Below are 25,540 nucleotides of genomic sequence, written 5' to 3'. Positions count from 1 at the left end.
GCTATTGGCATAGTGTTATGCCAACTCAGTGAACACAATATGGATTCCCCCATGACCTTTGCTAGTCGTCAACTCACTAAGGCAAAAACGAATTATTTTTCCGCTAAAAGGAAAGGGTTAGCAATGGTTTACACTGTAAAAGAGTTTCATCCTTGCTACACCTTTCATCTTTTTTGTTGACCATTAGGCACTATTGTACCTTGAACCCTATGCCACAAGACACATTGCCACTTGTCTTTTATTGTTATTGGAGTTTGATTTCTTTGTTGTGGTGTGCAAAGGAAAACAACACTTCATTACCGATCACTTATACGAGTAATCAATGGCAAAAAGGCCATATCAATTTGATGACCAACTCCCTAATGCTCATCTCTTCCATCTTGATCAAGAAGCTCTGCTCTATAAGGCTGATCTCATGCCAACTAATGATATAGTACATATTCTCAAGCAAGTTCTACCAAAATAACCAATTGAAAGAACTTGCCTCATGCAACTCTTGATTAAGACTCGACCCTACCAATTGATCATAGGTTAGTTGTATCACTTAAGGCAAGATAGTCTTATGTGATGGTATGTCTATCTACCAAGAGGCTCATAGTGGTATAGCTAAGGGATATTTTGAAGTAAATACCATATCACAAAAATTCCATTAAGCTCAATTATGGTGGTTGAATCTCTTTAAATTTATGGTCAAATTTGTCAAACACTGTGACAAGTGCCAACACACAAAGCTACCTATTCAAAAAGGATAAAATGGAACTAACACTGGTGATTGCCTACTAGCCCTTTGAAAATTGGGGTATAGATTACATGGGACCTATTAGCTTGGCTACACATTACTTATAAGCTCAATACATAATTGTATATAGATTATATTACTAAATGGGGGAGGCTAGGGCAACTCATAAAAACACGCAGGAACCACTACACAATTTCTCTAGGAGCAAGGTTTCTCACAATTTGGTTGCCCCATTGAAATTGTCGATGACCAAAAGACGCACTTCCTCAACCAAGTGATTCAGTACCTGCCATCAATGTTCTTGGTCCTTCATCGAAAATCTAGCCCTTATTATCTACAAGCCAATGGCCAAGCAAAAGCCATAAACAAAGCTCTCATTAGTGTCTTAATAAAACTTGTCTCGATGTCACGTTTAGACTGGGATCATAAACTCATGGCAACATTACGGGCCTATTGAATAGCTTATAAGATTACCATGGGACAAAATCCATTTTGACTTATATATGGTATCAATGCTATTATGCTTGTCAAGTTTTTATCCCTAGCCTCCACTTTGCTAGCCAAGAATGCTCTTGGACCTTTTTGTATTCATGTGATCGGAAAAACAAGGAATATCTAGCTAGAGATGCTAAATGGCCAGCCCATCAATCATTTTAATGATAGTGGAATAAAGAAGTATTATCCACCCTGGACACCCCTTCCATGAACCATCCATTGCAAGTGAGGAAAGCCATATATTGCACATAGAATAGACATTCTATGAATAGCTTAAGCAATATTAATAACCCTTTTTGAACCAACTTTTTGATCAAACCCAATTGGTCCCATCATAAATATTTAGCAATCACTCTCAGCAATTTCAAAATGGAAGACGAGCCCTTGATCCCCGTTGCTTACCTTTGCATCTGCCTTATTGCCGCAACTAAGACAATCTTAGCTAATGCACTTATTGATGAAGGGTTTGTTGAGATATCGAGCTCCACTCGTGATATGCCAGGGTGACCGTTGTGCATTTATGTCACCGACTTGTTAGTTGCAGATGCGGTTGGTACACCGCCCATGAATAATAGCTAGATGATAGCTATCCTTATCTACTCTAGTTCGTGGTTCAGTTAGTATGCCACCTTAGTTAGTTGAGTTTGGTTTGAGACCCATATATAGGGTTCTTCTATTTCCTTGTATGAGAGTTCTTTTGGCTTACACAACTAAGAAGAGAAAAACTGTTTTCAGCCTCCACCTTTGTGTGTATTCCCCCATTGTGTAAGTGAGAAAGCTACAAGTGAGACTCCTTCCTTCTCTCCCACAATCTTGCCATGGTATCAGAGCCTTGTTTGTGGTAAGGAGCTCAAGAAAGCAAACCAAGTTTGCGGTGTTCTGGTAAGAGGACCAGTGTTGCTTTCATTTTTCTGTTTTGGGAGCAAGTCTCTGCAGGTAGCACAGTCGGAAAGTGCAAGAGTGCATTGTCTCAGATTGAGACGCCCTTCGCGGTGTAGCAAGAGGGCAGTATATGCTGCAGGAGAGGACTTTACCCCTCAGTTGCTCTATTTTTTTTATTTGAGGCCATTTCAGGGCCTGTTTTGGAGGCGGAAGTTTTCTACACGCACTCAGGAAAAGGCCATGTTTTATGCTGTGCGACCACTGTTCTACAAGGCGGTGAAAAGTTACTGTAGAAATTGAATCGTATGCTTGTGCGCAAAGACATTGGGAGTTACAGAATCATCCTTGTTGCCTGTTGATACAAAATCATCACTAGGAAGTGACTATGTGGTCAAATACCACTTTCGTCAGTTTTGCAGATTTGCCCTTGTGAGGCTGAAGCTGTGTTTTTTTACAGTGACAGAATTTTTTGCAGTGTTCTGTAATGGCGTCTGATTATGTTTCACAGATTGTCACTAAAAAGCTTGACAAGAACAACTTCCAAGCATGGAAGTTTAGAATGATGAATTTCCTTATGGGAAAAGGATATTGGGAATTTGTTGCAGGAAATGAAGAAGAACCAGTTCTTCCTGATGTTCCCAATCAACAGCAAATGCAGGCATTTAAAGGATGGCATGAGAGAGCCAGAAAAGTTATGTACTGGCTGTCTATCAGTATTTCAGACTCTATGATTGTGCATATTCAGGATGCAAGTACGCCAAAGGAGGCATGGGATACTTTGTCAAAAATGTATAGCACAAATATGCAAGCCAAGAAAATGCAGCTCAAGCAAGAGTTGCACAATGTGCAAAGAGAAAGTATGAGCATCAATGACTACCACATGAAGGTGAAGAAGATTGCAAATGCACTTGCTTCCATTGGGTCGCCAGTGGAAGATGATGATTTAGTTTTCGTGACCTTGAATGGTCTAGGAAAGGATTATGCACAGTTCCGAACATCCATTTCCGTCCGTGAAAGATTTCCTGATTTTGAGGAGTTTATTGCTCTTCTAATTTCTGAGGAGCAGAGAAATGGTGGTGCATCTTCTTCAGGAGGAACTTCAAAAGAAACTGTCCTCTACTCAAATGCTGAAAGAGGTAGAGGCAGAGGTAGAGGAGGTCGATCTGGAGGCCGTGGTAGAAATCAGAATATGCAGCAAACTCAAGAAAACCAGTCCTATGGAGGAGGACGTGGTAACTCTAGAGGCAGGGGGAGCCAAAGAGGTCGTGGTGGATGGCAAAGAGGCCAAAATGCAAACAGCAATGTTGAATGCTACTACTGTGGTAAAATGGGTCATATGGCTAAAGACTGCTATAAAAAGCAGAATGACATCATGAATGGAAAATTGCAACAAGGGAATTATGCATCTTCTAGTAGACAGGGTGATGACAGAAATGAGCATTTGGTTATGGTGCAGCACATGAATGATTCTATGACAAGTGCAGAAGAAAGCAACAAAGTGTGGTATGTTGACTCAGGTGCGTCAAACCACATGACAAGTCATGCAGAATGGATCCAGGATGCAAGGAAAATGGAAAAACTAGGATTTGTGGAGACGGGTGATGATACTGCACATCCTATTGTGCAGATTGGAAAAATTCATTTGTTTATGCAGGATGGGAAAAAGAAATACCTGTCAGATGTATTTCATATCCCAAATATCACCAAGAATCTGGTTTTTGTTGGGTCAAATGGTTGAGCAGGGCTTGCAAGTCAGATTTAATCCTCATGGATGCTTTGTTGAGGATATGAAAAATAAAGTTCGCTTGATAGCAAAAGGAAAGAAGAAGGGCAAAATGTTTACGTTGGATGCAGACATGCCCGAATTGAGTGCAGCAATGTTTGCACATGGGACCGGTGTAGTTGCAGATATTGATATCTGGCATAAATGCATTGGTCATGTTAATGTACAGCGACTTAAATCAATCCAGGCCCAAAATATTGTTGCAGGATTGCTTAAATTCAAGGTTGCAGAAATGCATAAGGTATGTGAAGCCTGTCAATTTAGAAAACAGGTAAGGAAACCATTTCCTAGACATGTTCAAGAGAGTAAGAAGCCATTGGAATTAATCCACTCTGATGTGTGGACTACTAAAGCTGCATCTATTGGAGGCTGTCATTATTTGTCACTTTTATTGATGACTATAGCAAAAAAGTTTGGGTGTATTTTATGAAAAAGAAAAGTGAAGTTTTTGGGCATTTCAAAACTCTTAAAGCTATGGTTGAAAAAGAAACAGGCTTGCAAATAAAATGCCTAAGGTCAGACGGAGGGGGAGAGTACCTCTCAAATGAGTTTGCAAGGTTCTTGCAGGAGCATGGCATAAAGCAACAATATTCATGTAGTCATACCCCACAGCAAAATGGAATTGCAGAAAGAAAAAACAAGCATATTGGAGAGGTATCTCATGCCATGCTCAATGAAAAAGACCTGCCAGATTTTTACTGGGCTAAGGCAGTTGCTACAGCAGTCTACATAATGAACAGGACTCCCACTACAGCAATACATGGCATGACTCCAGAGGAGAGGTATACTAGTAGAAAACCAGATATTTCTCATTTGAAAATTTTTGGTTGCATTGCCTATGTTCATGTGCCAGATGAGTTGAGATCCAAGTTGGATCCAAAAGCTGAGAAATGCATCTTTATTGGTTACTCTCTACAGCAAAAAGGGTATAGATGCTATAACCCTTCTACTCGTAAGTTTACAGTGAGCAGAGATGTTGTTTTTTATGAGATGATTAGCTGGTATAAACTAATAAATGTGATTGATAATGTAGATACACAAAATGGTAATGCTGCACAGAATTCACAGCAGCAGTCACAAGATATTAGTGGACCTAGAGTGTCCTCTAGCGGTGGTTCACATTCTTCGCCATGGACAGGCAGATTGAGATCAGGAGAATCTTCTCAAAGCAATGTAGATAGTGGTATGCAGGTATCATGAAAAGGAAAAGAGAAGGTAGATCAGCCCATGTTTGATGTGAATGCAGATCACTCTTATGTGGATGGTGAATCCAGTGGCTCAGAACAGAGCATTGATGATGAGTTGGGTATTCCTTCTATTGTTACACCTAGAGTAAGGAAGACCAGGGATGTTTTGAGAGCACCTGGAAGTGAGTCTACTTTGCGTAGGTCTACCAGAGCTAGGTATCCTGTGGATAGGCTAAAATATGATAGATTTACAACCATTCACTATGCCTATATAGTCAAAGTGATACAGGAACCAGAACCCACTTCTTTTGAGCAAGCCATGGGAAAAGAAAAATGGGAGAAAGCCATGGATGAAGAAATGGATGCTTTGGAAGTAAATGCTACATGGGAATTGGTACCTTTGCCTAAAGATAAGAATGCAATTGGTTGTAAGTGGGTTTATAAGGTGAAGCACAACGCAAATGGTTCTGTGAACAGATACAAGGCAAGATTAGTAGTCAAGGGGTATGCACAAACATATGGCATTAATTATGAAGAAACATTTAGTCCGGTTGAAAGGATGGCAACTGTAAGAGCAGTCATTGCTATGGCTGCATCAAAGGAATGGTCTTTACATCAGATGGATGTAAAGAATGCTTTCTTGCATGGTGATTTGCAAGAAGAGGTCTATATGGAGCAGCCACCAGGTTATGTGCATATTGTTCATCCTGAGTTTGTTTGCAGGTTGAAGAAAGCCTTGTATGGCTTGAAACAAGCACCTAGAGCATGGTCTAACAAGATAGGATAGTATCTTGTCACTATTGGCTTTCAGATTTCCAAGGCAGATTTCTCACTTTATGTGAGAAAAACAGAGAAAGGTATTATGTTGCTTGTCATTTATGTTGATGATTTGATTATCACAGGTGATAGTGATGAAGATATCCTTCATGTGAAAATGCTATTGAAGCAGAAGTTTGAGATGAAGGATTTGGGAGAGCTGCGTTATTTCTTGGGCATTGAGGTGATAAGATCACCAAGTGGGATATGGCTCTTACAAAGGCAGTATGGATTGGACATGCTGTCCAAATATGGGATGATAGGCTGTAAGCCTATTTCAATTCCTTTGGAGCAGAATGTGAAGCTGAGCGCAGATGCAGGCGAGCTTCTGGAAGACCCAACTATGTACATGCACATAGTAGGAAGTTTGATTTACATGACTATTACCAGGCCAGATTTGAGCTATGCTATTGGATTGGTAAGTCAGTTTATGTAGGCTCCAAGGAAACCGCATTTGGATGTGGCTAGACGCATACTCAAGTATGTGAAGTCCACATTGCAGTATGGACTATTTTATGAGACTGGGATTCATATACAGTTACATGGATACACTGATGCTGATTCGGCTGGTAGTATTTCTGATAGACGATCTACCAGTGGATGTGTGTTCTCTTTTGGAAGTGCTACAGTCACTTGGAGCAGCAAGAAACAGCCTACAGCTGCCTTGTCGAGTACAGAGGCTGAGTACAAGGGTGCAACAATGGCTGCATGTGAGGTAGCTTGGTTGCATAAGCTACTTTATGATATGCATTAGCCTACAGATGGGCCAATTGTCATTTATTGTGACAACATGAGTAGTATACACTTGGCAAATAACCCAGTATATCATGCTAGAACAAAGCACATTGAGGTGCATTATCACTATGTGTGGGAAAGGGTTTTACTAGGTCTTATTGATCTAGTTTATGTCAGCACAGAGGATCAGGTAGCTGACATATTCACGAAGGCATTGGGCGCAGAGAAGCTGCGCAAGTTCAGAGACATGCTTGGTGTGCAGGAATTGGGATTGAGCTCGAGGGGGAGTGTTGAGATATCGAGCTCCACTCGTGATATGCCAGGGTGACCGTTGTGCATTTATGTCATCGACTTGTTAGTTGCAGATGCGGTTAGTACACCGCCTATGAATAATAGCTAGATGACAGCTATCCTTATCTACTCTAGTTCGTGGTTCAGTTAGTATGCCACCTTAGTTAGTTGAGTTTGGTTTGAGACCCATATATAGGGTTCTTCTATTTCCTTGTATGAGAGTTCTTTTGACTTACACAACTAAGAAGAGAAAAATTGTTTTCAGCCTCCACCTTTGTGTGTATTCCCCCATTGTGTAAGTGAGAAAGCTACAAGTAAGACTCCTTCCTTCTCTCCCACAATCTTAACAGGGTTAGCCTATAATATGCTTTCTTATTGCTATTGGAATAACATAGGCTAGCCACAACTTCAATCCATGGCCGCCAAGTTGAATCACTACAAAGGATGACCTTATTCATTACTGGGCAAATGTAAAATGACAGTCACTTGAGACCAAAAGCATCCCACTCCTCTTCTATGTTCTCCTAAACTTTGAAGGAAGTGGCATTGGGATTCTATTAGGATGAGCTTTCAAGTTCTTATCCAACTATAATGTCGACTATGTTGACAAGTGCATCCATCTACAGTTGGCTGATGCTCGCGTAATCACAATCTCAAGTTCCAAGGAGATGCAGACTACACCTACTTTGAACAACCTTACATCTCTGTCTGAATTTGCCTATAAAACTAATTTTTTCATAATTAATAAAATATCACACTTGCAAGAAGCCACTCATCAACTCCACTATTCAATGGAAATTGTAGCCCAAGAACTCCAACTGCCCCCCCTTCTCAAGGCAAGCCAAGGAAACAAAATCGACATCATCACCCTCACCATCGCCAAACCCACAGTAACCCTCGCACAATAGCTTGATGGGTTTCCAATGCCCTTCTTGAAGTGTAAGGGGATTATGATGGCTCCCGCAAGCTTTGACTACCAAAATCATCCACATCTTCCCTTATGGCAACTTGTTGGGTGCCTAGATTACACCCCTCACTCCTATGCCCCCTTATGAATCCAACAAATCTGCCATTGACACTATGCCTGTTGGCCCAACCCCCCATTGAATATCCACACAATACTCACACCCACTACAATAACTCCTCAACTCCTAAGGATATTTCTACAATTGACTAGCTAAACCATCTTTGCAATATGACCACTCACTTTCTTGATGGTATGATATGCATTATGAAGCTACTATTGTAGAAAGATAAATTTTTTGCATGAGCCAAATAATGTAGAATTTCCACTCTCCTCAAATATGACCTAATGTATTGGGAAACCAAGTCATTATGGGCAATCATCGAATCTCACGAGCTAAGTCCCCAAAGAATTGCTTCATCATCCTCTTCTCAACAACCTTTTAACCAAGGAAGAGCTCCATGTGGCTACTTGTTTCAATGGGTCATCACTATTGGACAATCTCATGCCATACCTTTGCGAGCTCCTTGGCCACCCTACTGATCTAGATGCTCTTGCCAACATGGAGTACAATCCCAACGTCAGTGGCTTGTGGGTTTCTAACACAACTTCTATGCATAAATAAATTTCTCATATTTTAAATACAAATAAAATTATTGTTTTTATGACCCAAAAACCCAACAATACCTACACATATTGAAACTGAGTCCCCTTTTGGAAGCTTGATTTATTATTTTTTGTAGAAGGAGGAAGCATAACAACCTATCTCCAATCATTGATAGACGATCCTAACCAAGATTGAAACACACTACCCTCAATCTACCAACAAAAGACCCCGACCCATTTGCAATAATTTTTTTGTTATGGTAGAAGTTTAAACATGCAAAAGAGGTGATAAGTAATTTTTATTATGTTATTTCCTATGAATGAATTTAATTGTGAATTACTTCTTTTGTTGATGGCAGTCCAATGTGTTCTAGCACGTAAACCTATTCCAATACCCATACGCATCAAGGATGTCCTCAATGAAGATAAAGTTGTATTCTCCATTGAATGACGGTTGGATTATGATATGGACATACAACAAAAGTAGGGAGTAGGCCACCTCCAATTCAGGGTACTAATGACCAACCTCACAAACTTGGTGACTAGGCATTGGGCTATTCACGACCTAGTGATCCAACGTGGCCTAGTTATGTCAAAGCTACAGAGACACATATTTATTTTTAGACTTGTGATGGTCTCATCAGAAACTATAACCCATATACTCAAACCAACTAGTTCATGTACTCAATGTGAGAATAGGCCAACATTATGAAGACAAAGAAGTGGCCATTGAGTTCACCCCAAAATTGATTGAGGAAATCTTAGGCATTAAGGCCGAATCAAGAAAATATGTCAAAGCATCCGCTATGACTCAAGTGACTCAGCAATTGGGAGAATCAGCAATAGCTATAGATGGTTAATTTGAAAATTGTACTAGAGGAGAAATTAAGAGTCATAGATGGAGTTAACTTGAAATTTGTGCCAAAGGAGGAACAAAGAGTCATAATGCATGTACTTCATCATATTATCGCTTACAATAAAACCACCATCTATCCAACAAAGTGCCCAAAATGGTTGACGAATCACAACTTGACATAAAATTTGGTCAATCAAAAGCTATTTTGGTATGAAGAAAAGCATAGCCTTGTCAAGGAGTACTTACCAAAATTCTAGCCATTAGCTTGGGAGTTCCTCTTAAGGATGTTTGCCTCCAAGATAACTTGACTAGCTACCACCCCAAGGTAGTAATGAAGGATAATAGGGGGAAACTGAAAAGCAGCAGGAACATGAATCTAAAAGCTACACTAAAGAAAGCAAGAAGAGAGAGGGGGTAGAATCAAGCTTATACTCTAGGACATTCGATGAGGAGATAAGTGAGCAAAGAATTGTAGCTCTGTTGGTCCACAAATGGTCTAAGAAGGATATGAAGAAGATGGAGAGAGAATAGTTAAGTTTGTCAAAGAAATCCTAATAAAAAAAGAAGAGGAAGGAATAAGGTCAAAAAAGGGCAAAGAGAAGGGGCCCAAGGCAAAGACCATGGAAGGTACTCATGAGAGAACCAAGTAGGAACAAGCTCATAGAGATGAGCTCGCCAAATCTTGAGGTTAGATTGCAAAAAAGGGGGTCTCGAAGCCTTGCAAAAACTCAGTGAGGAGCTTAAGAAGGAGAAACTAGAAGCTCAAGTAAGAACTTCAATAATAGTTAAACGAGACACAAGAACTTTACAAGAAATTCATCATTTAGTTAGAGGAATAGGTATAAGGCCTCCAAAATCAACCCCAAAAGTGTAATTCCATCCTAAAGGAAAAGAAGATAGAGATGATGGAGTTGCAATAGCGATTATAGGAGATGAACCATTGACATTCAACTATTAAGATCAACTATTGCAGGAGGTAGCAAAAATAGCATTGTGAGAAAGAGAAAAACATGAACATCAACAAACATAGGGATAGTGGAAGATCGCATGTGCTAGCCTCCAAGAAACTATAGCCATTAGATTAACTAAAGCTGTGAATTCAATAGAAAATCAAAGTCTGAAGCTCTATGAGGAGACCCTCATGAAGATGTCCACTAACTTGGGTGTAGCACTGTATAGCAAAAGCCAACGTAAAGTGAAAATGGAAGCATATAGGCATGCTATGAAAAAGCAACAAGAAGTATTTGGAGAAGCTATCTTGTTAGCTTGAATCCCCCAAATAGAGGACATTGAATAGCTCAAAGTCCGACTAGGATTTGTGGCTGGCACTTTAGAAGGCTTGGAGCAAATTCAAGGGATCCATCTATTAGCTACAATGCACACCAAGGAAGATTTGATCTATCATCTAAAACAAAAAAGGTATGGGGAGAGAGAATTAAAAGCAATAGAGCTCTTGCAACCTAGAAACAAGTCTTCCTATTGCCCTCGATCCACCAACCACCACGACATCACCCATTGATATACTTGACATGCCAGACTTTGATTTTGGAGAATCAATAGAGCAATAAATAGAGGAAACCCCAAAACAAAAGGAGGCTTATGAAGCCATGATTGAGGAATTGAGGGCACAACCACAAAAGGTCACATATTTTCCCCTCCCATCTAGATTGCTAGTAAAAGAAGAGCAAGTAAATCCTAAAGAGGTGGTACAAAAATATCAAGCACAAGAAGAATCAAGTAGTGTGGTGATTTTCAACTTCAAGTTGGATGAAGAAAATAGGTTCAAGTTGTCTAGTCCTATTAGTAGTTCTGATAGCTTGTAGGTATAAAGCTGTTGTTCAAATTCAACTAGCATTCCTTGAGCAAAATGTTAGTGTCTTTAATACTAGTCTTGTAATGTGCCATAAAAATGGTTGCAAGCCACTTTAGTGGCTTAGGTCCTATTCAGTATTTTTGAAATAATATGTGCATATGATAACAAAATTGGATGGGACTTTTCCAACATTATAAGATAGTAGAGCAAAATATTTAAAACAAGTATCAAGTGTAAATTCATTTTCTACAAAGATGGATTCTCAAAAGTGCATGAATATTAGTCAAAACATCACTCACTAACACTATTTGGAGCTCTTTAAAAAGTTGATAGTTTTTATATAATTCCTAATCTCTTAATGGGAATACATATTACACATATCAAAGTATTTCTCATGAAAATTTTAGTTTTATAAAAAAAGTTTTTGAGATTGTTTTGATTAGAAACACTAAAAGTTATTTATTTTCTACAAAATGGTCTTAAAGATGAACATAAAAATATATACTTCCTAGATTGTTTTAACATTTTCTAAAATTTTCCAACTACTATCTTGTGTTGATCACATTTCTTTAAAGCAGTTTCTTCTTAATCTTTCTCATTCATGAGAAATGGAAATTTTTGTAGAGGGTTCAAATTGCCACAAAAGTGGCTTTTTTGCTACAAGACTAGTGTTAAGATAGGCATTATGGGACCCTTACAAAGCTCATGCTAGAATGCAAGTTATGGCCTACCATAGTCATTCAATGGCCTTTAAAGTGCCAACAACAAATTTAAAGGACTAATAAGGAAGTCAACAAAGGAATGTTGCTATGGTAGTATGCCATCTTCTAGGAGATGAATGTTGAAGATAAAGGCGCATGTGCCTAGCCACTTGTGTATTACTGCACTAACACTACCTGCACACCTATAAAATACAAGTGGTGGGCAACCATCACTGTCACTTCATTCTTTATTCTTTCAGTGACATTTGAATAAAGGGAAGGCCGGCCACACATTGTGACTATTGGAGTTCCCACATCTTGTGTGTGTGTGTCTCTCTCTCTTGCTCTTGCTCCTTCCACCATAGCTCTTGCTTCTACTCACATACTTCCACTCCAAGCTCACTCCCTTCAATTAGCATCAGAGCCTTCTTCTCTGAGGGCTCTTACTTCTGCTTGCTTGCTTTCACTCTTGGCTCACTTCTTCAACTAGTATTAGATCTTTCTTCTATGAGAGCTCTTTCTTTTGCTCACGTGATTTCACTCCGGGCTCACTCCCTTCAATTGGTATTAGAGTCTTTTTCTCTAAGAGCTTGAACTTGATCCGACATTGCAACATTCATTCGAGCTGCCTACATCGATTCATAGGCATTGGCAGCCATGTCTTCAACTTGATGTGGTATGTATTGGTGCCTCTTCCTTCAATTATTTGGAGCTCTACAAATGCCTTATCATAGGCCACATCATCAGTATACTCAACCGCAACTAGCATGATGTTTACACCTACATTTCTAGGGCTTCTATTCACTTGGTTTTGACCTCCAATAGCTCTTGAGGTATATTGGCAACTTTGGCAACCCTTTGAGGCCTCGTTGAGCACTTCTTTGGTTCGCCATTGTGATTCTAGCCTCACTATTCAACATCATACTCAAAAATGTGACTTGGAATAGGTTGCACCTGATTTACAGACAATCTTATCTCGATTGTTGGCAATAGCCTCATCACCTCAACATTGATCTTTCTCATTGCCTCTTGCCATTGGCAACCCTCTCGGGCATTATAAACTCAGTTGTGAGCACTTATTTTGGTGTGATCTACCTTAGACATTGGCTAGGTGTTAAAGGTAGCATGCTGAAATTTATAGGGCAACACCCATCTTGAGTATAGATTGCTCACTTGGACATGCTCATTTGACGTCTATCCATGCTTATGTGATGCTACCACACTAGTACATGATATGAATTTGATGCGAGATGATTTTGGAACTAATTTGAGCACTCACTTGCTTAGTTTTATAGACGTTTTCACTACTATAATAAGCAAGGTTGAATGCTATTTTGTCAGAGAAGCTTTATACCTATTAGTCATTGATGTTTACTAGACTACTCGGCATGCTACATTGATGTCTATTAGTTGATGCCACATACTTGGCTATGCTTTTGAAATGCTCTTGGGCTGAGATTGAAGCTTGGTCTCATTGACTTTGATTGTCATTTCTCACAACAAGCATTCATTTGAGGCCCTTCATGCCTCTTATCATTGGATGATACATGAGCCATTTGTTAGATGTATTGATGTTTGATATGGATGCTACATTCTTGGTTGTGTTATGATGAATATTAAGCTTTGCATTTGACTTGCACTTGAGCTATCTTGGAGCTTGGACACTTGACATTGGCTGTCATTTACCTCATTGGATGCTACTTGGATGTTATAGTAAAAGCTTTGTCAACTACATTGGGTTTGATGCTCCGGATGTCTGTTACTTGGATCTTGGATGTATGGATGCCACTCACATGGTGTTTTGAGCTTTGCTTTATCATTTGACATTCGAATTTTTCTTCAATTAGAGCTACTTGGCTTTATGTATTGAGCCACATTGGCACTTGGATGTACTACAAGGCATCTAATTAGCTTGAGCTTATTATAGTGAGATAGTGGGAGTCCTTGTGACATCTTCATGCTCTCTTGATATTTATTGGATGTAGTTACCCTATTGTGGGCTGATTTGATCTCTTGACTTGGACTTGGTACTTATGTTGTCAATGGTATTTATATGCTTTTGGGTTACGTATTGCACTTTTTCTTAGTGGGTTATGCATCTGGCAGTTCTCTTCATTTACCCTTGAGATGACCTACCATGTGCATGATGCCTATGCCTATTGCATATATGGTTTGTGACACGTTGTAGTTGTGATAGTCTTCAATGCAGTTGTCCTTGGCTTCTTCCCTCTTGGTTGCTCACAATTGGTTCTTGGCATATTACTGCAATTTATTATATCAACTTGTCATTTTAGCTTTATGCTTTCTATTTGAGGGCTGTCACACTTGGACTTGACAGTCTTTTGTTTACAAGTTGTGGATAGCCCATTACTTTGGCAATATCTTCTATCTCTCGCTTGATTTAGTAATGGTTTTGGGGCTAACTGGCAGGGTATTACATCAGCCCATCTTGCCCTTCTATGTATTGGCTTAGTCTCATCACGGCTAGTGGTTCTCGTGATAGTGCTATCTTCAATATTGAGAAACCCGATGGGACCAATTACAACTATTGGAAGACTCATATATATGGTAGGTTTTAGTGCAAAAATTGCAGGTTAGACCACTCAAATATGGGGGTGTCAAACTTGAAAACATTGCGGCTAAGGATTGGGATGAATTAGATGAGCTAGGCAAGTCCACAATCATTTTATCACTCTCTAAGTAGGTTCTCTACAATGCCATAATTGGAAATCAAACTGCATATGAGCTTTGGACACAGATTAAGAATCTTTATGACAAGCAGAGTCTTGCATCTCAAATGTATTGGCCAAAACAGTTGATGGACATTTGCATGAAGGGACTTCTATGTCTACACACTCGAATGAGTTTCACTCCATCATCTACCATTTAGCTTGCAGGATGTTAAGAGTGCCCTCTTGATAAAATAGGTGAATACAAAGAATGTGGATGCTTTCCATATGTCCCATACATTGACAATGAGAGGCCAACATGATGGAAATGGCTATGGTGGAGACTCTAACAGGTCATTTAGGCATTGTAAACTTGCCCCATAAGCATCAGTAGAGCATGAAACAATCAAATACTTGCTACACAAATAATGGACAATAGTCTACCTTGAACTCTAAAGCAATGGTTGAGTAATACTTCTTCAAAGAGTGCTTAAGACGAAGTTAGGGACACTAGGAAGTACCCCCAAATGCCAAGTAACAAGTAGGAGGAGCACTAGATAGAAATGCTAGATAAATGCATGGCAGGGATAGCCCCTAAAAATGCACTGCAAATCACTGGCTATTCCTAGGGGGGTTGCCTTGCTGTGCTTGACCTTTGGATCACTTAGCAATGGAGGAAAGATGCTTTGAGTACTTGAAAATAGCCTGAGAAGCGAGTTGTTGTGTATCTCAAATGGACTAAAGTGGGGCTACCATGGGAGCTTGGTTGAAGCTCTCTTCATGGGTTGAAGTGAATGTAGATGAAGCTTCTTGAATGCATGCTCTAATACTAGTTGAAATGTGGAAGGGTTGAGCAAGAATGATAGCATAAGCAAAGAAGAAAGCAAGAGCTATGGAGGTTGGAGTAAGAAGAGAGAGCAAGACCATATGTGGAAACTCTAACAATCAAAATGTAACTTGCAATGTATAGGTGTGCGAGCAATAAGTTGAAGGTAAATGTAGGTGACTAGGCATGTGCAATCTTTGATCTCCGACAACATCATTGAATTATTTTGGGTTATTCACTTCCAGAACACCCTTTCTCTTAGCCTTCTTTTTGATTCCCCTTAACATTAAGGGTGACAAGCTTAAGATTATCTTTCATCATTGTTTGCATTGTTTATATTTTGTAAATTAGTACCAACCCTTTCAAATCCTTTGTCATTGTTATCCACATTATCTTGCTCTCTAAACCATTCATATTTTTCAGCACTATTGATTCTTTGTAGCCCATTCATGCTTATCTTTGCAACAAACCATATTGGGAACTTAGCAACATGGTATCTAAGATTACCTCAGACATAGATATTTGAATTCACATCAATTTCTAGGTACTCTTGATTCAAGTGCTCCATAGGAATTCTATTAATGTTGGCAAATGCATTGGCTTCACCTCTACTTTCTTTAGGGATTGTGGCCTTGCCCTAGAGTTTCTGATTTGGGGGAAGGGGGGTGGGGGGTTTGCCCATGTGTTTTTTGGTAACTCAAGTCTTGACTTGAATGCATTCACTTTTCCTTTTTGGTGATTGATTCCCAGCCAATTCTCTCCTCTACTTACCTTAATCAGCCTCCTTTGCCTTGTCCTCCTTCCTTCCATTGCCCTTAACCACCTGTGACCAAGAAGCTCTATTAACTTGTCCTCCTTCCTTGCATTTCCCTTAAACACCTATGACCAATAAGCTTTATTAACTTGCACTTTGACATTTTTTGGCTCTTCTTTGCTATTCACGCACTACATGTAATAATGTCCCCATAGTCCATAGTGATAGAAAATCTTGGCAAACTTGCTCCATATGAGCTTGAAAATATAGCTAAAAATGGTGGGATGGCACCGCAACTATTGTTTCTCATGGTTGGACAACTTACAATGATACCATAAAGAGGTAATGGCATAAGGTGAAATGTCATTTTTTCATTTTCAAAGTCCACAATATTGATGAGTGCCACTCTTGCCTTCACGGTCAATTGATAATTGAGGCATATGTAACCTTAGTGATCTCAAGCACTTTTATGACACTATTGATATTTGTATATTTTAAATAGGACATATTCTCTCTTCAAAAATTTGAGTATATTTCTTGTGTAATGTTTCATGTTAACTCTATCCCTACTTATTATTTGATGTTTTAAGTTGTGCTTCAAAATATCTCATTATGCTTTAGTGCCCCTAATTCTTATGTGACAGGAGAGGGAGATTGATGGAGTCACATTTATAATATGGGATTGAAGAGGGGTGATGAGTAATTAAGTTACGATCTTGAGTATTCACATGGCACACCAAAAAAGGTTTCAACAACTCTCTCTCTCTCTCCAATGTAAAGATTATAATCATCACTCCTTTGTGTGTGACATTAGTGGCCTTCATCCCCTTGCAAGTATAGGAGCTCAAGCTCCTTGCCCCCTTCTGCTATTTAGGAAAGCATGCATGTGTACAATCTTCTTTGCATGCAAGAATATAGTCCTACTTCCTTGAGAGAGAGAGAGAGAGAGAGAGAGAGAGAGAGTTGTGTGCATGTGTGCATCCATATGTTGAAGAGAGAGCTTTGTCTAACCCACAAATTCAAAGATATTGAATAAAAAAACATGGATATAAGTGGTTGACAAAGCACTGAGAAGGGGGCAAAGTCTATCTTGAGGGAGATACAAATAAAAGTTGATGAGAAACATAAGTCCATACATGCACAAATGTGCACACTTACACATTGAAAAAACCACACAACCACATCCATATAAACACACATCCCATGTGGAAACACATATAAGACATCAATAGGGAATATTACATAGATAGATGCAACTATATACGATTCATCTATCGTAAAGTTTTACTTCAAGAGGTACTTTTAAAATGAGGTTGTAGGAATTAAAATAAAAAATGTGAGGAGGGATTGGCTTAATGACATGAGGTCTAGCACCCATGGCTTGCATGAGTCTAGCATGTAGTGTTAGATATTTTTAGAATTTGGAAGTCTTAAATGTTCTAGAAAATAGGAAACATGTGTATAGATACATAGAGGACGATATGAGATGTGCTTAAATATTGCAATAAGTTTAGGCCTAGGGTATAATTAGCAAACAAGGAAGGTGTTTAGAGGAAGCGATGGGATGCATTATGTTGTGAGAAAATAATGAGAGAGACTAGTGTACTATTTATATATTGCATCAAGTTTAGATCTAGGATATAGTTAACAAGGGCTCATTGTCACATGCAAGAGCATTGCCTTTTGAGAGAGAGAGAGAGAGAGAGAGAGAGAGAGAGAGAGAGAGAGAGAGAGAGAGAGAGAGAGAGAGAGAGAGAGAGAGAGAGAGAGAGAGAGAGAGAGAGAGAGAGCCCTCTTTCTATAATTATTTTAAAATAAACTCTTCTTTCTCAAAAAGCAAGATATCCACATATTTCAAGACTAAGTTAATCACTTGATTGAAGCTAATAATGTGTAATTTTTATGGGACTTACACCACTTGGTCACTGCACCATTGTATAAGCATATGCCTTAAAGGACAATGCTAACAATAACGAAGGTGTTTAGAGGAGGAGAGAGAGAATGTGAGGGGAAGGGGGTATTAAACACTATTGCTTTAGGCCAATTACACACTAGACCAAAAGCATTGCCCGCCCTCAATATAATCCAGTGTTTTTCTTACACACTAGGCGCGGCTAAGGTTGGTTATACATAAGCCTGCAAGACAAATTTGGCATGCAAAAGGAAGGGGCAAGATTACAACCACATTTATTTAAAAAGTGAATGACAAATGATAAGAATTGAACCCTTGATGAATGAGGTGAAAGTTTAAGGCCCTAAGAAGTGAGTCAACCACAATTTGTTATCTGATTTAGCTGCGTCCAGTGTGTAAGCAAAACGTTGGATTGGATTGAGAGTGGGTAATGCTTTTGGCCCAGTGTGTAACCGACCTACACTGGATAACAAATTGTGGTTGGCCCACTGTGTTAGGGCCCTAAATTTTCACCACATTGGTTAAGGTTTCAATTCCTATTAGCTATTGTCTACTTTTGAAATTAAGGTGGTTGTAATCTAGTGGATTGGGGGCACACTTTACCCCTAGGTGAGACTCAGAGAGTATCCCCAACCAAAAATTATCCAATCTCTTGTCTACACGTTAGGTGAACGCCCCTTCCTTTTTCCATGACAAATTGCCTGTCCAGGCTTGTGTGTAAGCGGCCTTACATGCGCATTCATAACCCGTGCTTACGCTAGTGCTGAGGGGGGGCGGGCGGAGGAGCTCTCAACCTCTACCAAAGATTAATCTTGCACCTCGCGCAGCGCTAATCTGCTACAATTGAGATACCTCTCTCAAAGACTAACCATGCAAGGTTAGTTGCATGTGTCCATGGAGGAAGAGAAAGCAGCCGCGTATTACGACGATATTGTGAGAAAGGGGGGCGGTGCTGCCAGGTTCAAGCAAGGTCTCGGCTATGGTGCCGGCTCATCACCAGACGCAGCTCCTTCCAAGGGCTCCCAAAACCTCGCCTTTGTCAGCTTTGTCAAAGGAGACAACCATGCCGACAGCGTTGCAGCGATGGAGAGAGAGGACAGGATTGCCTCAGTCAGGGACAAACTGAACAAGCGCTGCGATGTGGATGACTCTAACCATGGCCCAAGGGAGCATCACAGGTCCAGAAGTCGGGACCGGGCAAATGACAGAAGAGAACACGAGCAGAGATATAGGCATCGTCACGGCAGGTCACGCAGCCGCAGCAGAGATCATAGGCATAGCAGCTCCGATGATTCCTACCAGACGAGGAGAAGGAGAGGTCGCCGAGGGCGCTCTCGCAGCAGGAGTATCTCTCCTAGAAAGCGCAGCAGGGATGACAGGAGGAGTGGGAGGCGATCTTCAAGACAATCCAGGAGTGCATCACGAAGTCCACGTAGTTCAGCCCAGCACTGTAAGTCACGACGGGAGCCTAACACAGGCGAATCTCAATCAGCAGACCAGAAGTACAAAGGTAGCGAGGGTAAAGGACCTGAAAGAGCGAAACCTTTGTCTAAAGAGAAGCCCAAATTGAAGAAACCTGCAACTTGTGACTATTCCAAACTCATACCAGGCTTTGATGACATGGTAAATTATTTTGTTTGGATCCCTTGATACCATAAATTAGAACTGAGCTTTATATTACTTTGTTGTGTGCTTAATTATGTTTTTTAGCTCTTAAGATTTTGTAGATGGTTTCGAACAGGTAATTGGTCTTTTGGCGAATTGCAGAAAGTGGTCAAAATCAGTAGTTTTTGTCATTAATTTAGATAGTTGCAATGTAACTTTTTAAAGTATCAATGATCAGAAATTAATTTGCACCCTTATCCCCTGTGTCACACTCTTTTACTTGGACTCTTCACGTGGTTTCAGTGTAAAGAAATGCTCTATCACAGAAATCACAACACAATCATATAACAAACGCATAGACTGATAATGACGTGGCAATTGGCAATGGTCCCAATCAGCAAAATGCAGCTCTAGGAGGTGGTAACCAGGCTGGGTGGCAGCAGAATGATGAAAACACAGCAGTTGGGTGGTTGCTAGCTGTAGATGACAGCTGGATGAGGTAAAATGCAAGGTTTCAGGCAACGTGCAGCAGTAAACGTAGGGTTCTGGGAGAAGACAGCAGCCGACTTGATGACCAGCAATGGAAGGAGGGCTGAAAAGTGTAAATCTTCCATGGAAGGCTGAAAAAAGCAAGCGCTTGATGGTAGATGAGAGTGATGGACATCTCTAATTCAGATATTCTCTGCGAATGGGGTGTGGATAGCAAAGCTCTAGCACCTGCAAGCTGCAAAAATGAGATTGAGACTAGATGGAGGGCAGCATGCCTATTTATAGAAAGTTTGAGTCCTTCCAATAGGGTTTGTGCTTACAGGGCACAAACACTCTCTTCGGGAACACATTTTTTCAAAATAGAAGGTTTAATTCATTACGTTTTGGGGCTGTTTAAAGAAGCTAATGTATTTTTAACTTAACATCCCCTCTTAGGCCTAAAGTTAGAACGAGAAAGGGACTGGACTAGCCCAAGCCCAATTTTATTTACTTATACTCTAAGGCATCCCATCCCAAAGTAGCTAGGGTATCGAGCAAAGGGTGCATGCTAGTTGCCTATTGATCTACCAAGACTATAGAGGCGATGGTAATCTTACCAAAGTAGTCTAAGTGATCATCCTAGAGAGGCTAATGCATTGGGCAAAGGGTGCTTGCTAGTGGCCTACTAGGACCCGCAAAGGCAAATGGAACCATAATGGACTTTGCTTTAAATAAAAAAGAGGCTTTTGATTATTTTTGAATTGATCATTCTTTAAATGAGGGATTTTAACGAGTTTTTGTTCTATTGAGCAATTTATGTCATTTTTGGGAAGAATAAAGGAATGGTTAGACCTGTTAGCCGATATGCAGCTTGTGTGAGTTTATGCATGCCTCTAGAGGCTAGCACATTATTTAGGATATTTAGGCATTTTTATTTGTGCCATTTTATGATCATTTGTAGCATTTATGACTGGCCGACCAGCATTTTATGCTTCTTTTTCAGCCTATATATTTAGGCTCCTTCTCCTAACTTAGTCACTCATCTACCACCACACGTGTGGAGACTTGGTGGAGAGAGGAGCAAGTGCTGGTGCCCATGCAGCCAATGAATCATTGTTGTATGCGATTCTCTCGTGTTGGATATATGGATTTCATTGCCCGAGCATACATCTGAGTTCTCATATATATTGTGTTCTTCAGTGTTTCTTCTTTCCTTTCTCTTTTGTTTTGTGTTTAGCAGTTTATTGCAGCACATGTTTATGCTTTCATTGCTGCTCTTCTTTTGACATGGTATAGATTTCATGTTCTATGCTCTTGCTGTGTTTTCTTTGCTGATTTCAGGACTGTTTTGACCATTGCTGACCAGGCGACTGCAGCTCCAACCAGGTGACCTGTTTTTCTTGCGTTTTTTGCTGACATTAGCATCTGTACTACCTGCTCAACCCCTCTACTGCTTGCGTGTCAGTTCCAACCTGCGTTTTGGTGTCTTTGCATCTTCTTCTAGTTGGACGACTGCATTACTAGGCCGTTTTTGCTGTTTCATGTAGTTTCTGGCTGATTATTTGACTTTTCACAACAGATTTCTTCTTGTTTTGGTTAGATTTTGGTGAATATTGCATGTGAACTCTCATTTTTTGCAGTTTGTGCTTGTGGTTTGGCTATGTTTCCTCTCCAAATACCTTATTTTCTCTACTCCTCTTCTAAATTCTCTACAAATGGCTCCTTCGTGTACGTCCACTGATGATAAGTTACATGGACCTGATTATCTTACAGTGCTATGATGAAGGCTCGGTTTATACAGAAGCGGTTATGGTACATGGTTTGTGGGGCTATTAAACGTCCTCAATGGCCTTCTCCTGTTTCAGCTGATTTTGATCGAGACAACCATGAGGAAGCGGTGCTTACATGGGATTTAGACGATGCACGTGCTTACTTGGCCTTGCTTCGGTGTATTTCCAAAGAAGTCCTACCGGCAGTTATCTCCTACAGGTCATTTTTTGAAGTATGGACAAAGTTGTAGCTGATGTATGCGGTTCCTCTCACCATGAGGTTAGTTACTCTTTATGGACAGCTCCAATAAATTTTGTTTGAGGCCAAAGATACTATTCAGTCTTTTCTACTTCATGTGACCCAAATCCAAGACCAGCTTCAGCAAATGTAGTCTGCCCTTCCAGAGGCTTATCTTATTGGACTCGTACTCTCCAAGCTCCCTCCGGTGTTTGATGGAGTGGCGAATGCTTTGAGGGTGCATACATTATCGACTCTTGTCAGTTTTACATATATGACCTCTATGCTGCTTAAGCATGAGGCATCATTGCGGTTACAAGGGAGGCTTTTATTAGGTTCTAGTGAGGCTCTTGCAGCTTTAGAGAGGGGTTCGAAGAAGAGGAAGTCAAAGACCCAGTGTTGTCACTGCGGAAAGAAAGGTTATTTACGGAAGGACTGCAAAGAGTTAGCGGTTTCAGGAAGAAGGAGAAGAAGACGAAGCAGGATGTGGACTTCTGTGGTGACGAGTTATCATCTGTCTCAGATTGAGCCTCCCATTCTCCGACCAAGGAGCAGTCCAAGGTGCGGAAAGGATCAACTTCTTCGAACCACGGGAAGGGCTTGATGGCCCTTTCCTCAGCTGCTTTCTAGTGGTGGTGATGACGGCACCCCCCATGACTCTCCAATGCTAGAGAGGGAGTGTGAGAGGGTGGTGAGATGGGGCAGCCATGCCTTATCTATACATCTATACAGATGCACATGATCGAAAGAGGGACTTTCCTGAGGCATGAATTAAAGTCTGGCAGGTTCAAATCGTGGAGCTAGGGTTGACATCTAGGTTCATGATGGGTTGTTTATTTGATAGAGATCGGGCTTGGCTCATAGTCTTGAGCTCACATGAGAGGACACTTTGGCAATCCGGCCAAAGGCGGGGAATCCATGGTCATGTATGTTCCAGAGGCGTTTTTGATAGGATAGTCATGTATGCTACTGAGAGACATAGGGAGAAACACAGAGATATTCTATGATCTTCTCTATTTTCACGAGTTGGCACGTTCGACATTGACATTAGGTTCTCTTCGAGGCACCTTGGTGGTGGCTTGATTACCCACTACTTGGGTATCCATGGTTTTACTTGGTGGTTCTATGTTGTATGGTTTTTGATTCATCCTCATTGTACCATTGTATTGTATTAGATCACCCATGATTTGAGAGAGGGTGTTAATCGATATGTTAGCTCGTGTGAGTCTGTGCATGTAGAGGCTAGGCACATTATTTAGGATATTTAGGCATTTTTTATTTTTTCCATTTTATGGTCATTTGTAGCATTTATGATTGGCCGACCAGCATTAAATGCTAGCTGACCAGCATTTTATGCTTCTTTTTCAGCCTATATATTTAGGCTCCTCCTCACTATCACTCATCTGCCATCACGTGTGGAGATTCCACGGAGAGAGGAGCCAGTGCCAATGCCCACTCAACCAGTGACTCACTGTTGTATGCGACTGTCTTGTGTTGGATATATGGATTCCATTTCCCGAGCATACATTTGAGTTCTCATCTGTATTGTGTTCTTTAGTGTTCCTTTTTTCCTTTCTCTTTTATCTTGTGTTCAAAAGTTTATTACAACACATGTTTATGCTTCCATTGCTACTCCACTCGTGACAAGACCCAAACACCTTATAAAACAAACAAGCTATTCCAACCACCATTGGGTATCAGTGAAGAAGAAATCTATGGAGGATATGTGGTGAAGCATAAAGATAGGTGGAAGTAAGCTAGACAAGCTAAGCAAGCAAAGCAAACAATGAAGATTGCCCTAGGAGACTGCCATGTGAGTTGCTGCGAATATAATGGATCCAAAGTCGACCACTCCAAAAGATTGAAAAGGGATAAATGCACATAGATGCATGTTTGCAAGAACAGAATTTCAATGCACTAGAGTTATACATGAGACAATGTAGATCAGCAGGGGTGCTGCTTGGACAATGCCCTTGTAGAGGAATTGTTCATTTTCCCAAGTACCTTTTTACAATCATAATCATCTAGGGGATGTGGATAATGATACAATATACAAACAATAAATGTGGCTAAAGCAAAAATAAATCAAAATTTTGTCATCGTCAAGAGAAGAAGGCCGCTCCCTCTCAATGTGGAAGGAATCCAGAGGGAATTACTTCTCCTTGTTGGTCTGAAGCAATAGGGGATGTTGTATCCACGCGGATTCTAGGTAGCAAGTACTAAAGAATCGGGTGATTGATTGCTTTGGTCAATGTATTTGCAAAATTGCATGATACAGACACAAACTGTAGGTGGATGGTGCTAGCTCAACTTGCTCTTTGGAAAAGTGGAAGTAGACTCTAACATGTTGCATCAATGGTGTGATGATTGGATTATCGGCAAGTGCTATAGTACTCTGGTTTTCATAGTAGACAATAGTTAGAGAATGTTGTCTTTAGACATCTCGGTGGGTATTGGTAGCATTGGTCACAGTGGTCATGAAGTGACTTACTGTGAACACGCGAAGAGCACTTCGGGTTAGGGCAGCCAAGTCTTATTTATAGGATTCAAGGCCCTATTGAGCACATTCATTATGGTGGTGAGAGAATTAGTCATGTTGTGGTGAGAGAAATGTCGAATTTTATGTTGAATTTATGGATAATGTATTTTGATTTGTATTAGTTCGATGATGCCTTGCGCATTGGGCAAATATAAAATAATGTTACAAGGCATGTCGTATGCTTCGTGGGCGGGCTTATGCCCTAAGTTGGCAACTTGGATTGATTTTCAATCCATTTTTCGGAAACGTTTTGTGATCGATGATCGGATTGAAACTTTTTGAATTTTATTTAAGCTTGATATGGGGAAGAAAAGCTTTGATGCATGCTTGCAAGAATTCAGAGATTTATTGTGTAATATGAAGACCTTGGATGATCCTCAAGCGCTACTTTGTATGTGACATCTTTTTGGATTGCCGCTAGACTACCAGAATGGCACTTGAGATTTGGTGCATTTGCTTAAAGGGCAAAAAATACTACCATGTAAATGGGTTTACAAAATGAAAATCACTCCTAGTTCTTTGCCAAAGTACAAGGCACGACTAGTTGCTAAAGTATACAAGCAAGAGCATGGAATTGATTTTGATGAAATCTTTTCTCCTATAGTCAAAATAACTACTTTACAAACCATTTTGAGCTTGGTTGCAACTAAAGATATGGAACACGACAATCTATCAACATGACATAATCAGCCACATAATTGACACCAGGAACAAACCTATCTGGTTGTCTTTGCACTTTGGTCGATCTATGGACCCAATGGTCAAGATTTGCTGGCTGTTCAGCCTGCAAATCTGCATTAACAGCTTGCTGTTTTGCAAGTTCAGCATGCTGTATAGCTGGTTCTGGTTGTTCCAAAGGCATCTTTTCTTGTTGAATTTGTGGTACATCATG

The 25,540-nt window shown here is 40.2% G+C and overlaps 1 protein-coding gene across 9 annotated transcripts in view; it reads left to right on the top strand.

The window, feature by feature from the left end:
* Positions 1-18,758: 18,758 nt before the first annotated feature.
* Positions 18,759-25,540, top strand: part of LOC148033672 (serine/arginine-rich splicing factor) — a 32,591-nt gene continuing 25,809 nt past the window's right edge. For 8 of the 9 annotated variants that reach the window (XR_015691350.1, XR_015691349.1, XR_015691346.1 and 5 more), the window contains exon 1: positions 18,759-19,652. Coding sequence is in view for 2 of the 9 variants with exons in the window: in XM_087681611.1 (XP_087537737.1) it covers positions 18,924-19,652 (729 nt within the window). In the remaining 7 variants the exon portion in view is untranslated. The remainder of the gene's footprint in view (positions 19,653-25,540) is intronic. The other variant, XM_087681610.1, reaches the window with a different exon arrangement.

Source organism: Lygodium microphyllum, chromosome 7 (assembly GCF_053477565.2).
Source record: "Lygodium microphyllum isolate KBCC chromosome 7, Lygodium_microphyllum_v1.1.10, whole genome shotgun sequence".
Classification (NCBI taxonomy): domain Eukaryota; kingdom Viridiplantae; phylum Streptophyta; class Polypodiopsida; order Schizaeales; family Lygodiaceae; genus Lygodium; species Lygodium microphyllum.
This window is presented reverse-complemented; position numbering and strand designations above follow the sequence as displayed.